Raw genomic sequence first — 15,397 nt, 5'->3', positions numbered from 1 at the left:
GGAGGGAGGGAGGAGGGAGGGAGGGAGGGAGGGAGGAGGGAGGGAGGGAGGGAAAATGCTGCAGACTTGAAAATGCTGCAGAAAGAATATTCTGGAAAGAGGAAACATGTTCCTGGCCAGGCGTTGGTATGGATGTTGGTATGTGGAAGGAGTAAGGAGGTGAGGTCTACTTTGATGTGTTATGGAGAGCATTGTAAGCTGAGCCAGGCTGTCCCAGGCTGCATCGGGCTGAGTAAAGAGTAAAATAGATAGGACTCACGAGTGTGTTTCTGAATCTGGTGGACCTAGTCTTTCCACTCACAATGCTTATCTACTGAGCATTAATAAATAGGCAATGACTGTTGAGTGGGCATATGAATCAGGAAGAAGCCAGAAGCAGCCCTGTGTGAGCCAGGAACATCAGGGGTGTACTCTGTGGCTACTTTAAGTAGTGCAGTTGCTGCCATAATGGCACCAAGGATCAAGACAAAGGAAAAAGCAGGAATCTAATGACAGCGGGAGGGTTGGGTGTTGGGTGGCAGGAGTTTGGGAGGCCATGGCTTGTCCCTAGAAATGGGTCAAGTGTTAGCCTTTGTGAAGGACAAATCGTGCTTGAACAAGCAGTGCTCAGCCTGTGCTCATGCCATAAGGGGTTTTACTGCTTGGGGAACTGTGACAAACCATGTATGGGAGGAACACTCTGCTCTCCTTCTGCTAACATAGTAAACATGACCGGTGGCAGCTCAAGTCTGTTTAAGGACTAGTGCCACACTGTCACTGCTAATCCATTCTTCCTAGAGAAATAGACAACTTTATGGTACGATGGCACTGTTCCCAAATGTCTAACCATTCCCTTCTGTCATTAACTGTAACATACTGATATGTGTTTCGGGCGGGTGCCAGAGTGTTGACTAAGGGAAAGATCCAGGGTCTTTTCCAGTTTGCTTCTTCAGTGCCACCAGGTATTATTCTTGCATGACTTTTATGTATACGGGGAACCATCTGAATTAAAATCATCTAGAGATAACAGTGGGAATCGTCTTTATCTTAAACACACACATAGGCAAGAATTCTTTTCCTAAGCAGCCATCCTCCGGGACAAATTAGCAAGGTTTATGTGCTTATGCCTATAGAGATGGGCAATTCATCACAACTCAGAATTAACAGTGTGCTCAAGCAGGAAGCTTGACTACCAGAACATGCAGGGGCTGCTTAGAAGGGAAACCAGAGACACAGAAACAGGATCCAGTTTCCCTTTATACTCAAGCCCAAGGAAGGAATAGACTTTGGCTTACCCATGCTTTCCCCAGCTTCTCTCAGCTAACAAAAATCCCAGGTTTAGGCCCTGAGCCATTTAACTCTTAAATTCAGCTTGATTTCTCCAATCATTATAAGCAGGGACAACTAATTAGTGGGTTCAGACAGATCATCTGGGTCTATAAAAAAGCATGTGCTTGGTCAAGTTTATCACATGAATAATGATCAAGTATTTACACATGGGGCAGCCCCTATGTTAGACCCTTGGGAAGAAGACAGCCCAGGGCTTGTTGTGTTTGAGAACAACTGAAGGTCTAGACTCTCAGTTCACTGTTGCCATTGTTGCCATGTGTAACATGTGAACGGCGGTTTTGGTTCCCAGATTTCAACTTCTCCTAGTTCATAACATCTGAAACCTTCTCTGATGTCCATCTACAGTAACAGTCTCAAAATGCCTTTAAAAAATTTAAAAAAAAAAGAGATTACCATGTCCATTTTGGTCGGGCCAACTGGAAATTCTAGAGAAAGAATTCAGGATGTCAGGGAGGTCTGAGAATGCCTGGAATTTCTAACTCGTTTCACTAGCCATTTTCTGTATCATGACATATTGCAAGAGACCATAAAACTCAGCTTATATAAACATGAAATGCTTTTTTTGCCTTACTGATAACTGCAAATAAATAATTCACGTGACCACCCACCAAAATATCCCAAGATTTTCAGAGGCCCATGAGTTTCCCCATGAAATATATTCCTTATAAATTTTTATAATCAAAGAGAAAAATAATGAAGGGTGCGTATACTATTCTGACTCCAAATTCTGCTACACGAGTTTAAAAATATTTCTGTAATCTCAATAATGTCACAGAAATATAAGGAAATGACTAACACCTTCTCCTGGTTTGACTTTAAAGGAGGTAATTAAAAGTATTCTCTTACCTGCATTTTAGCACTGCAAAATGTTGATTTTTTTTTCCAGCTAAACTTACTTAATATCAGGCTGAGGAAATGGCTCAGTGGGGAAAAGTAGGAGCCAAGCACATGAAAGGACCTGAGTTTGTATGCCCAGACCCCATGTAAAGGCCTTGCATATAATGCCAGCTCCTGTAATCCTCAGGATCTTATGGCCAGATGTAAAGTGGAGGCAGGAGAATTCTTAGAACTCACAAGCCTGCCAGATTGGCATACACAGAGGAAAAACAGCCAAGAAGCTTTCTGTTAAGATGGAGGTGAGGACTAAAGCCCAGATGTGTACTCTCTCTCAATATACCCTTGTACACACACACACACACACACACACACACACACACAGATACATACACACATGCACACATGCATGCTCACAGACATCTGTGTATGTGCATACACACATGCATACATACACACATGCATGCACACAGGCACACACACAGCTGCATATGTACATACACACACACATGCATACATGCATGCACACCACACACAGGCATACACACATACATACACACATGCATGCACACATACATACACACATGCATGCACACATATATACACACATGCACACATGCACACACACAGCTGTCTATGTGCATACACACACATCCATGCATACATGCATGTACAACACACACACAGGCATACACACATGCACACACACAGCTGCGGATGTCCATATACACACATGCATGCAAACATGCATGCACAACACACACACACACACATAGGCATACACACATACATACACACATGCACACATGCAGGCACACACATACCTGCATATGTCCATGCATGCATGCATACACACATGCGTACACACAGTACATGTATGTCATCCACAAACATTGAAGAAAAGTACATAATCCATTGCCTTGTTTTTCTATACAAAATCAACTGAATTGGTCTCAGGGCAATCAGTTTGGCGAGGAAGCTGATTTATTAGTGAAGAACCTCACCAGAAAGCTCATGCTTTGCATCAAGTTCAGCTGTCTGGCCCTGGCCCAGAAGAAATAAGTGGGGGTGAAAGGAGGAAGGCAGATAACCTTTAGCAGGTCGCTTAGAGCATTAGTTCCTGTGAGTGCTAACCCTGTCCTTCTTTTAATAGATGGAACTGATTAAGAATATAAGTACTGCCGAACAGCCCTATTTATTCACGAGACATGTCCACTTCCTCAACTTCTCCAGGTGAGTCGTTCTCCAGCTTTGTGGTCATTCATTTCCTGTCTTCTGGGTCTTTATGCTCTGTCTAATGAGCAGCCCCTAATGGCCTACTGGAATCAACACCTCAGAGCCATCGCCCTCGAAGGACGTGCTCAACCTAGTTAGCCTTGCTACACAGAAGTCAAAGTTTGAAACCTTGCTTCCTGGAACATACCAGCTGAAATATTATAAAAACATGGAATTATTTTCAATGACAAGACTTTGAATGGAACAGTGGTTTAGTTGAGGTGGGGCGGAACTGATCTTTGTATTGAAACAGAGGTAAGAAATGAGAATGTTGTCATACATTTTCCGACAGTGTGAACCTGTGTAATAGCAATAGGGGCAATATGGAGGTAGTGTATTGAGTGTTTCTTCTGCTACAAAGAGCTCCATTGTTGCTGTAAATCTCCAACCCAAATGTGACCTGTCAAAGAAAACAGGACGCAATAATTATGAATATAAGCTGCACGCCTGGATTGGGTAGATTCACCACTACACTATTCTATTCCTCAGCTATGAGACCCTTATAACTTGCGGGTTTTCCAAGTCACGCATTTGTCCTTTCACCTCCTGCTCCTCCATCGTCTTCCTCCTCCATTGTCTTCCTCCTCCGTCGTAGTCTCTCTCAACCCTCTCTCTCGTCCCACCAATCTTTATTTCTCCATCTCCCCTTCTCTGCCCAATCACTGGCTCTAGCCTTTATTTTACAAATTAAGGTGGACAGAAGGTTCAATAGAAGTCACCTGTGTACTGATTCACTCCTCCTCTGCAGCCCCTCCCAGGAGAGTGGAATTAATATCAAAATACAAGGCCAGGGCTACCCACAACACTCCATCCTACTTTTGTTGTTTTATTTTGTTTTTAAAGTAGTCATCCCAAGTCTGCATATTTGACACTGGTGAGCTATTCTTGATCTACTTGGGTTGTTTTGTTTTGTTTTTGTATATATATATATATATATATATGAGAGAGAGAGAGAGAGAGAGAGAGAGAGAGAGAGAGAGAGAGAGAGAGAGAGAGAGAGAGAATGTAGATTTTCAAATTTTGGGGCCTTCTCTTGGTTCAATTGAAACTTCAAGTCCTATGTGTTCTTTCTCTCAGTGATTCATTAATGCTGTCTTAGTTAGGGTTTCCATTCCATTGCTGCTATGAAACACCAAGACCAAAGACAAGTTAGAGAGGAAACAGTTTATTCGGCTTACACTTCTAGATCATAGTCCCATCATTGGAGAAAGCCAGGACAGGGACTCAAACAGGGCTGGAACCTGGAGGCAGGAGCTGATACAGAGGCCATAGAGGATGCTGTTTACTGCTTGCTTCACATGGCTTGCCAAGCCTGCTTTTTATAGAACCCAGAACCACTAGCCCAGGAATGGCCCCACCCTTTATGGGCTGGGCCCTTTCCCATTGGTCACTGATTAAGAAAACCTCTTTCAGTTGGATCTCATGCAGACATTTTCTCAGTTGAGTCTTCTTCCTCTCTCGTGGCTCTAGCTTGTGTCAAGTCGACATAGAACCAGCCAGCACAACCAACCCCTTTTCAACTTGATATAAACACATCACTATTAAGCCATAACCCTTCTTTCTTATTCACTTCCAAGATCTCACATTAAAAACATGAATAACTTTCAAGGTTCCACAGTCTTTACAGATTCAACCACATTAAAATTTCAGTTCTTTTAAAATAGTTGTTCTCCTTAAAACCTAAAGGTTTTTTTTTTTTATTCAGTGTATCTTAACTGTGGGCTCTAGTAAAATCAAAAATAAATACTTTTTTACTTCAGGAAGGAAAATAAGCAGGGCACAGTCAAAACCAAATCAAAGCAAAACCAAACTCCAACCACCCACTGTCTGGGGTCCACTCATGATCTTTTGGACTTCTCCAAAGGGCTTGGGTCACTTCTCTGGTTCCACCCTCTGCAACAGACACAGCTTCTCTTCTAGGGTCTGGCTGGTTCCACTCCACTGCTGCTGTTGTTCTTGGTGATCATGGTACTGGCTTCTCTAAAACTGCTGGTGTCTTCTGCTGCAACTAGGCTGTACTTGCACCAGCACCTCTCATGGGCTCTCCTCATGGTTCCAAGCCTCAACTTCTCCTCATTGACTGCTTCCATCCTGAGCCTTCATCTGCTACTGAAGCTGCACCTTCACCAGTACCCTTCCCAGGTCTCTCACATACTAAGCCTCAACTACTCTCCAGGATTTCTTCATGCCTTCAAAACCAGTACCATCTGGCTAATTCATTCTACCAAGTTCAGCTGCCAGCTGGAGGTGCAACCTCAGACACCTCTGGAATACAGCTTCTCAGGAAACACTTCCCAGAAGAGTTCACCTCAACGATGATGGTCTCTTCTTAACCACCGATAAATTCTCAGCTCCATCTAACCCAGCATCAAGTAAAGCAAAGGTTTCACTTTAGTAGTTCTGGTATCTTGTTCATCACAGTTTATTCTTCAGCCCCAGGTAATCAGAACCACAGAATCTCAATTCAAAATAGCAAATGACCCTGATAGAATCTTCAAACTTCCCTCTGGAAATTCACAAGCCAGGCCTCTGCTGTCTGCACCATTCTCACCATGCCTATTTTCCAGGGTCCACAGTGCATCCCACTGAGATCTCAATGCCCATCGGCTTTCCTAGCCCAAAGTTCCATTGTTTATCTATAGTCCTTCCCAAAGCGTAGTGAGGTCTGTCACAGCAATACCTTTTTTGATACCAAATTGTCTTAGTTAGAATTTCTATTGCTGTGATGAAAACATCATGATCAAAAAAATCAAGTTGGGGAGGGAAGGGTTTACTTGGCTTCAATTTCCAGATCATAGACCATCATTGGAGGATGTCAGGACAGGAACTCAAGCAGGGCTGGGACTTGGAGGAGGAGCTGATACAGAGACCATGGGAGTGGAGGGAGATGCTTACTGGCTTGTTCATTATGGCTTGCTCAGCCTTCTTTCTTCTAGAACCTAGGACCACCAGCCCAGGGATGGCACCACCCGTTTTGGGATGGGCCCTTCGCATTGATCACCAATTAAGAAAATGTTTTATAGTTAGATTGTATGGAGTCATTTTCTCGCTTGAAGTTCACCTCCTTTCAGATGACTCTAGCCTGTATCACATGGACATAAAACCAGTTAGTACAAACGCCCCCTACAGGGTCATTCATTTTTCCTTACACTGGTGACCCTTAGGTTCCTGCTGTGCCCACTGGCCCTGCCATGTACTCACAGTTGGCATCTGTCAGCCAGTAGACCACTGGGTCCAGAGGCACATCTGCTGACAAGCTCCTGAGACTCCTGGCCAGCAGTCTGGCAGTGTTGTCTTTATCTTAGCATAATAGTTCCATCACAGGGTCCAAAGAGCTTACCAGGGTGCTCCATCCACATGCAGTGAGTACAGCCTTCAGTATGTGCTGACTTCACTGCCCCTGTGTGCTGGCACCACAGGAGGCTGGCTATGGAGAAGCTCTGCTGTCCAGCCTTATGTCCTGACAACCCACTGGGCTTGGAGAAGGTTTTAGCCTTCAAAGGACTTCCCTGCTGCTCAGGAGGCCCTGTTCCAATTCAATGTAAAGGAGGAATGAGATTCAGCAAAGGCGAAGGCCCATTATTAAACCCTGTATTTAAAAGCTAGTTTCCCAAGCCTAAAGTCCCCATCTTGATAAGCCACAGTTCTGTGGGACAGTAAATAGAACACTTAAAATGGTCAACAGTGACTGATGGCCAGGTACTGGCCCACCTCACTGTTTCTCGCCATGGCTCATTACTGGGTTGGCTGGTGTGAGCACCCTGCTTCGTCCTCCAGAAACCATGTCATTAGTCATAATGAGGCCACTGGAACTTGTTAGATATTCTGGTCCTTATGTTTGATGATTTATAAAGACAGAAAGGCCTTTGGTTTTGGCTGATCCAGTGAACCTCCTCCTCTGCCATCGTTGACACCTTCAAACTTCAGTCAGTAATCCCTCTTTCTTTCTAGGTTAGATATTCACATCCAAACTGCAATACAACACATTTTAATAATGATCTCAGGCCAGTTCAAAACTCTAATGAGAAGCCAAAACTGACGTCTTAATTGGATTGACAGCACCCAGCATGGTGGCTATATTTTACTCTGGCTTCCACCATCAAATGCAGGAATGGAATCTTTATTGTTTTAATTCTAGATGAAAAAAAAAAGCCTTTTAGAAGGTACAACATCTACAGAAAACAGTGGAACCTAGGCTGTCAGGATGTCTAAGTATTAGAGCTTGCCTTCCTACTCCCCAAGATGAGGGCAAGCCACATGGCCACTTGGGAAAAGCTATCCACTTTTCCATCTTTAAAATAGGGGCAGCTCCTGAGAGAAGAATATTACAGGAACTCTCAGTGGATCTTAAAGGATCTCTGTGACAGTTCTGAAGCTGGTTAGGCCTGTTAGCTGGTTCATGATTCTACAGCAGTATCAAACTCAGGCAGGCTGTCTTCTCTCTCCACTCTTGGCTCAAGTCAGAGCACATCGGTGAAGCCTCCTCTCTCAGCTCTCCCTGTGTTATAATAGCTGGGACTTCCACAGTGAACTCAGATGTTTCTCTTATCTTTGGAATCCTTGAATTATTCTTCTGCTGAAGAAGTATGTAGTTAGGTGTGATGTAGAGGGAGAGAAGTCACAGGGATTCCCCTAGCATAAGATGGAGGGCCGCAAAAAAAAAAAAGAGTATGAAATCTAGAAAAAACAAACAAACAAAAAAAGAGTATGAAATAATTTTACACAGCACAGAAAAGAAATAAGCTGTGTACTTACCAGATGCCTAATAAATGTGCGTAAGTATTACATGCTTGGAAAAAGTAGGGGCAGGTGGTTGTGTTGATAACATTTCAGTTAATCTGTTCTAATCCATGCACATCATTATAAACATGGTTGTCATAGCATAGTCGTAGGTTGTATAGATGTAACACATTTTCTTTATCTATTCTTCAGCTGAGAGACACCTAGGTTGTTTCCTGGCTACTATGAAAAAGCTGCTATGAACATAGTTGAGCAAGTGTTCCTCTGGTATAATGGGGAATCTTTGTGGTATATGCCCTAGAATAGTGTAGCTGGGTTTTAGGGTAAAACTATTCCCAGTTTTCTGAGAAACCACCAAATTGATTTCCAAAATGGTTGTACAAATTTGCATCCCCATCAGCAATGGAAGGAGGTTCCCCTTTCTCCACAGCCTCACCAGCATGTGCTGTCGCTTGAGTTCTTGATCTTAGTCATTCCAATGGGTGTAAGGTGAAATTTTAGGGTCATTTCGATTTGCATTTCCCTGATGACTGGGGATGTTGAATATTTCTTTAAGTGTTTCTCAGCCATTAGATATTCCTCTGTTGAGAATTATCTGTTTAGCTCTGTACCCCATTGTTTCATTGGGTGATTTGGTTTGATTGTGTCTATTTTCTTGAGTTCTCTATGTATTTTGGATATTGGCTCTCTATTGGATGTAGTGTTGGTGAACACTACAGATTTCCCAATCTGTAGGCTGCCATTTTGTCATATTGATGGTGTCCTCAGCCTTACAAAAGCTTCTCAGTTTCATCGGACTCCTGCCCCTCCCCCATTATTTAGTCTTCTTACTGTGATTATAATAAATATCCAGGTTATCTTAGGTAAGCCTGAGTACTTCATGAGGTCAAACCTTTCATAAAGCAGGCCTTTCTCTTTGTGCAAGCTTTTGTGCCTTTCAAGATTGCTTTTGAAATAATCATAAATCTAGCACATTCTGAAGTGGAAAAAAAAAAAAGATGGAGGGCCGCAAACTCCCTCTGATCCTGCTGAGGTATGAGAGACTGGTTAGTTAGCTTTAGATCAATGAAAGAAAAGAATGTTCCCAGTACCGGAGAAGCAGGAGTGAAAGTCAGTCAGAGATGAGTTGGAGGAATGGACCAAGCCTTGACTAAGAGGAGAACTTAGCTGGAGAGGAAATGGGTCGGTCGTACCACCTACTGAGGCTGCTTCTCGGGAAGCCATTGAATCTCTTCTTCGCTCCCTGGAGTCCAGGACCAGGGCCTTGGCTATAATGACTTCCACAAACATGAGGAGGATTACAAGACAAACCTAAATACAAGGAGCCAGCTTTTCTTCACTTCAAGAGAGTATATTTATGGAAATCTTCATTCTAAGTAGCAAACTGTGACTGTACAAAGAAAAGTCCTCCCCACAAAAAAGCAAGGGATAAGGAAAGCAACTAAGTTGGAAATTGATAAACACTTTGAGACCTGAGCTATCTATTTTGAATCCTAAGCATAAGTACAATTGAGCTCCCCTCAAGAAGCCTGCCCTTACAACTGGTGAATCCTTCTCATGTGCATGTGAAGCAACCAGACCAAGAGACCAGACTGCGCTGGCTTTGGTTGATCGTTCTCATCTTTTACACATCATTAACTTGTAGCAACATCCTCACTGTCAACATGCTCTCAGGATCAGGCCAAATGCTGCCCCTCCTCCATCTCCTTCCTTTTTTCTTGAATACTTGTAAGGTCTTGAAGGACCTGCATTATAGAGGTTTTGCTGTTGCTGCTGCTTTGTTTTGTTTTCGATGTTTATCATTCTCCACGAATAATGGCCTTTATCTGGCATGTACACAAGAGAGGCAATGGAAAATACTATCCCATGAGCTCACGCTGTTCACTCATTGGCTGATTACGTCATGTATCCGTTGACTCAAGTCTTTACTCTCTTTTCTTCATTTTCCTCTGAGTCTGAAGGAACCCTTCGGGCATAGCAGTTCAGTTCATCCAACCAATCATGTGCTTCTGCGGTTGCTATGGAGAAGGCCATTTACCAGAGCCCTGCTAGTTCAGCAGAGATCTCAGGTTTGGTCTGGGTTTGTAGGGTTGCTACTGGGCTGCTCTTTGACACTTGTTTTGAACTTCCTGGAAATGTAGGCCACACAAATGTTTCTTCCTCTGCATGAAAGGAGAACGGAGTGCAAACCACCTTGGCCTAGAAGATGCCACTAGGGGTTGGGATGTCAGAGTCAGGCCTTTCATGTTTGTATGTAGCTTCATATGTCTTTCAGTGGTTGTTGAAGTAACTCTAGGATATAATTTGGTTTTGTTTTTGTTTAATCTTACCTCCTCACCATCAGCAGCCTCACTGGAGTGTGCCTCAGATCAGCATTCTGAGAAGTCTGTGGCATGTTCCATTCAGCCTGTCCCCTGCTGACTCTCTGTCTCTCTCTGTCTCTCTCTCTGTCTCTGTCTCTGTCTCTTTCTCTCTGTCTCTCTCTCTGTCTCTCTGTCTCTCTCTCTGTCTCTCTCTCTGTCTCTCTCTCTGTCTCTCTCTCTGTCTCTCTCTCTCTCTCTCTCTCTCTCTCTCTCTCTCTCTCTCTCTCTCTGACTGTTTTCTAAGCTTCTGTTTATATTTGTTTTCTACGACCAGAGGAAATATTTTTCCCAGTCTGGAATTCCTCTCACCCCTCAGTTAGGATATCCTTGTTGAGACAATTTTCTAAAATACATTTGACCCTAAGGCCTTCAAGCAGTGGAGTAGAGCATAGGATCTCTCACACTAAAAATTTCTATCCCTCTTCCTTTAACCTTTCTTATTCCATTTTACCCAGAGTTCCCCCTGATACCCCCAACTTCCGTTCCTACTTCTGTTTCCCCAGCTCTCATGGTAGCCCCAATGCTAACACTAAATAGTGAGAGGGAGGGAAGGAGGGAGGGAGGGAGGGAGGGAGAAAGGGAAGGGAAGGGAAGGGAAGGGAAGGGAAGGGAAGGGAAGGGAAGGGAAGGGATGGGAAGGGAAGGGACAGGGAAGGGAAGGGAAGAAGGGAAGGGAAGGGAAGGGAAGGGAAGGGAAGGGAAGGGAAGGGAAGGGAAGGAAAGGAAAATGGAGAGTAGAGAAACAAAGGGACTCACCCTCCAAGGAGCCTGCTGGGGTGCCAGCGCAGGCATTGATACTTTCTCAAATGAAGCCTTAATTACTGTGGAAAGGGAGCTGGAAACCAGCTGCCCTTTGAAGGCATCCAATAGCAGAGTAAGCCAGATCTCAGCACTTCTACAGTTTAGTTCCGTTTCCCCATCTTATTCCTATACGTTGGCTTTGCCCTTATTCTCAGTAGCAGTGGGATCCCTTTGGATTCTGTGCCTTTTAATAATGACCCAGAAGCTTCAAGTTTGGAAAATCAAAGTTAAAAAAGAAAGAAAAAAAAGGATGCCAGGTGTTTATCACCCTCTCTACCTACTTACACAGAGCTAGGAGGTGGATTTCAAAGTGAAAGCTTTATCATGGGCCCTCCCTGTTTAGATCTGCTGAATTTGTCTTCCTTGTATAGCAGTATTCCTAGGCTCTCTGCTTTCGGCTAATAGGGAGCTGGTCGCTGTGGCCATGAGGTGCAGCCATATTTGCAGCCCATCAAGAACAAGCATAGTCTGTTTGTTTTCCCTCAGCTCACCTCCTAGATTTGTTTTTGTCCTTATCACATCATCTCCCTCCATGAGCAGGAGCCTAACATCACTGGTCCCCACCCTTTCTTTTCCATCCAGCCATTTTCTTCACCTTCCCACAGCAAAAGGTCACTCCTCTCTCTTCAGTGCAAGGCAGAGAGCCACGTCTACCAGTATGCATGACCAGCCTTGATGTCTTCATGTCTGTATCTTCATCTCTAGAGAGATGTGTATGGGTTACATGATTGAGAAGTTCTGCTGGTCAGCATTGGCAAACGTTCCCAACACAAAAGTCCGTACACTTGCTGTGCAGTTTTTATCTTCCCGCTTCCTAGAATTGTCACATAGTTTCTGTTTATCATCATTATGAGCCCAGTTTGATGAACACAGGATGGTAAATCCAGGGTTTGTGTATTTTCAGGTTAGTCAGTGATAGGCTCAGATAACTCCTAAGACTGCAGTCATCCATATGTTCAGAAGCATCGATGTTACCTTGCCTACATCTAAGAATAGACAAGATTTATATTAGCAGGGATAAGCTCCATTAGGTGTAACACGTCGTCCTATATGACAGTGCTGGGAGAATTCAGAACAGCATGTGTATATGTTGGATTCTGAAATACATTATTGGAGAGTCCTTCCTTGGTGCTTCTTTATCTTCTTGTTTGTATGTGTGTGAGTTCGTGTGTGTGTGTGTGTGTGTGTGTGTGTGTGTGTGTGTGTGTGAAGACAACCTTGAATATCATTTCTCAAGGGACTTTTGTTTGAGACAGAGTCTCTATGGCCTGGAACTTCAATATATAGGCTAGACTAGCTGGCCAAGGAGTTCCAGGGTTCTCCCTCTGTACCTCCCATCTCACCATGGCTGGAATTCCAAGCACATGCCTCCATGCCCAGTTTATAACTAAGAAGCATGCATGAAGACATTTTTTTCTGTATGTAGTCACCTACTGTGTGCTACACACTACAAGATGACAAAATCCCTGGCTGTCCAGGAGGTTCATACATGTTGTATGGGCATGTTGTGAGAGACAGACATGTCCACACAGTAGGAAAACTAGAGTTCAGGGCCAGAGAACACTGAGGTTAATTGCTAACCATATGTAGAGCCTGGCACACCTGCAGGCCTAGCATTTGAAAGGCAGGGGTTGAAGGATTAGTTCGGGGCAGCCTTAGTTTTGAGGTCAGCCTGAGAAACAAAACAGTTACTGAAGTTTTATGATTGTGACTCAAGCTGAGTTTTAAATAGTGAGCAGAGTCTTCTAGCAAGAGAGGTGGGAACTGGATCGTGTCCATCTATTTCGTCTGAGGATGCTCTGTCCCTTGGCATAATGCCAAGCACTTTCATCCGATAGAGATTGAAGCTAGAATAGCCGTCAAGAGCTGGCACCCTGTTGTTGCTAGCCCAACTGGACCCCAGGATAGTCATGAATGACCCTAACACAAAACCTAAAAACCTAGTTAATACATTGGTAACTACTATATGCAATGCGCACTGTGGCTATATGCAATTGTAGCTACACTGTGCTATATGCAACTGTGTATATAACTCAGTGGCATAGTTCTAGAACACAACCTTTGTAGATGGTAACATCTATCAGAAGTGTTAAATGTTGGGCATTAATCCCTGAGAGATGTATACTTTGGTTGTTTTCAGATGGAGTCTCACTACATAGCTTAGGCTGTCCTCAAACTTGTAAGTCCGCCTCCTGAGTGCTGGGGACTAATTCCACCACTTGAGGACAATTCTCTTGTGACTTGTATCTCTTTCTTGTATCTTTGCATCACTACATTTCTGAACTCTGGAATTTCCCTTCCATGGTTAAAAGTGAAGATTCTGGATCCAGACGACCCGTGTCTATTTCGTGGCATAGCCAGAGATTATCTATCCTCTTTCTGCCTCAGTTTCCCCAGGTATAGATGGGGATAATTCTGGTTTCTAGTCCATGGAGTATTGGAGGTCTTCCCTGAGTTTGCAGTGTAAAGGCTTAAGAACGTGGTGAATAAATCTCTTTTCAGTCCACTCGCCTCAGAGCACCTCACTGAGATGCTGTGAATTACAATATATAATTACTGGGTCACCACTACACATTCAGAATCAAGCAATTGATTGAAACAGTCATGGAAAGCCACCTGTATGACAGTGGGTTCTGCATCAGCTACTGGGATACAAAGTCAAGAATACTATGCCCTGTCCTCAACAAAGCCATGTCTACTGAAAAAATACACACACACACACACATGCATACGTGTGTGTACCTTAACAGTGCCACGTGGTGTGCTATGCACAGTGCTGTGCTAAAAACAAAACAAGTCAAAAAACTGGTCTCCCAGTGTCCTGCTGGGTAACTGTATCTGTTTCCTGCATGGTAACAAAAGTCCTAGTTTACAGTTTCCTGTCAAAGTGGTGGTAGGCACATTAGCACATAGGTTAGTGGCTGGGTTCTGTTAACCTAGAGGGAACATTTGTTTCAGCAGGCCTTATTTTCTTGCTCAAGGAATGATTGGTAACAAACTCCCTGTTTGTGTGTCCTGTGTTAGGTTTGGAGGAGACCAGCCTGTCTACATCAACATCATCAGAGACCCCGTCAGTAGATTTCTATCTAACTATTTTTTCCGTCGCTTTGGAGATTGGAGAGGAGAACAGAATCACATGATCCGCACCCCCAGCATGAGGCAGGAGGAACGCTACCTGGTAAGTTCTACTGCACATCAGTGGTGGCTATCCCATGCCTTGGAGTGGTAAATTCAGGTTAGGAGCTCGCCCAGAGGAAGCCTTTGTGAGTTGAAAACATGTCTCAGGTGACCCAGAACTGATTCCAGATTTGCTTTGTTCCTTTTGCCTTTATTGAGGTTCCTTGGGAGCCCTGGCCTGCCACTCCCATTGTTAAGAACAGCTGTAAGTTGGAGATCTCTCTCAGAGGGTTGCAAAGTTTGTTCTTTCCCCATCCTATTCAGTTCCCATGGCAACTTCTCCAGGGAGTGGATTTTCACTTGAGGACCTTCAGATTCCAAAAGGACCTAGGATTGCCAGAGTTCTGTTCCCCTGAGGGTGCACCTCTCGGATTTCTGGTCTAATTGCTAGCTGTTTGCCTTCCTGCCAGCCCTCTTAACTTCAAATCCTACGTTCCTGCCCTCTTAACTTCAAATCCTACGTTCCTCCCATGCTGCCAATGGCTATCTGTAAAATGCTGAACCTTGCTTGCTTTTCTGAATCTCGATAAAGATCTCTAGTTGTTTTTATAAAGCCAGGAATTACTCACAAGAATAGAAGGCAGAGCTGTATTCTCTTCCCCCAATACCTACCCCAGCCAGTCCTACAGCAGAATAAAGGACACATTTCTCATCTCTTAGTGACAAAGTGAAAAACGCTTACGGAGGAGCTGTGAGCCCCATGCTTAAGAGGCAGAAATCACGGCCTCTGTGTGAGAGCCTGCTGGACTTCCCAGGCCATCTTGTGTTGTTGGGCATGGATGGGCAGGACAGGAAGTGGTGAGGTATCAATGCAGATGTGCACCCTCCCACCTGTATCTACCAACACTGGTCTTTATCACCAGCCTTGTCAGCAGAAA

At 44.0% G+C, this 15,397-nt stretch overlaps 1 protein-coding gene across 1 annotated transcript in view; it reads left to right on the top strand.

Annotated features, from left to right (window-relative positions):
• The window catches only part of Ust (uronyl 2-sulfotransferase), a 293,554-nt gene that overhangs the window by 190,241 nt on the left and 87,916 nt on the right, over positions 1-15,397 (top strand). Inside the window, exons 4-5 of the mRNA XM_028764403.1 lie at positions 3,317-3,396; positions 14,367-14,520. Coding sequence (XP_028620236.1) covers positions 3,317-3,396; positions 14,367-14,520 — 234 coding nt within the window. The remainder of the gene's footprint in view (positions 1-3,316; positions 3,397-14,366; positions 14,521-15,397) is intronic.

The sequence above is a fragment of the Grammomys surdaster genome, unplaced genomic scaffold, assembly GCF_004785775.1.
Source record: "Grammomys surdaster isolate TR1022 unplaced genomic scaffold, NIH_TR_1.0 143, whole genome shotgun sequence".
Taxonomy (NCBI): domain Eukaryota; kingdom Metazoa; phylum Chordata; class Mammalia; order Rodentia; family Muridae; genus Grammomys; species Grammomys surdaster.
Note: the sequence above shows the minus strand (reverse complement) of the source record. Positions and strands in the feature narration are given on the sequence as shown.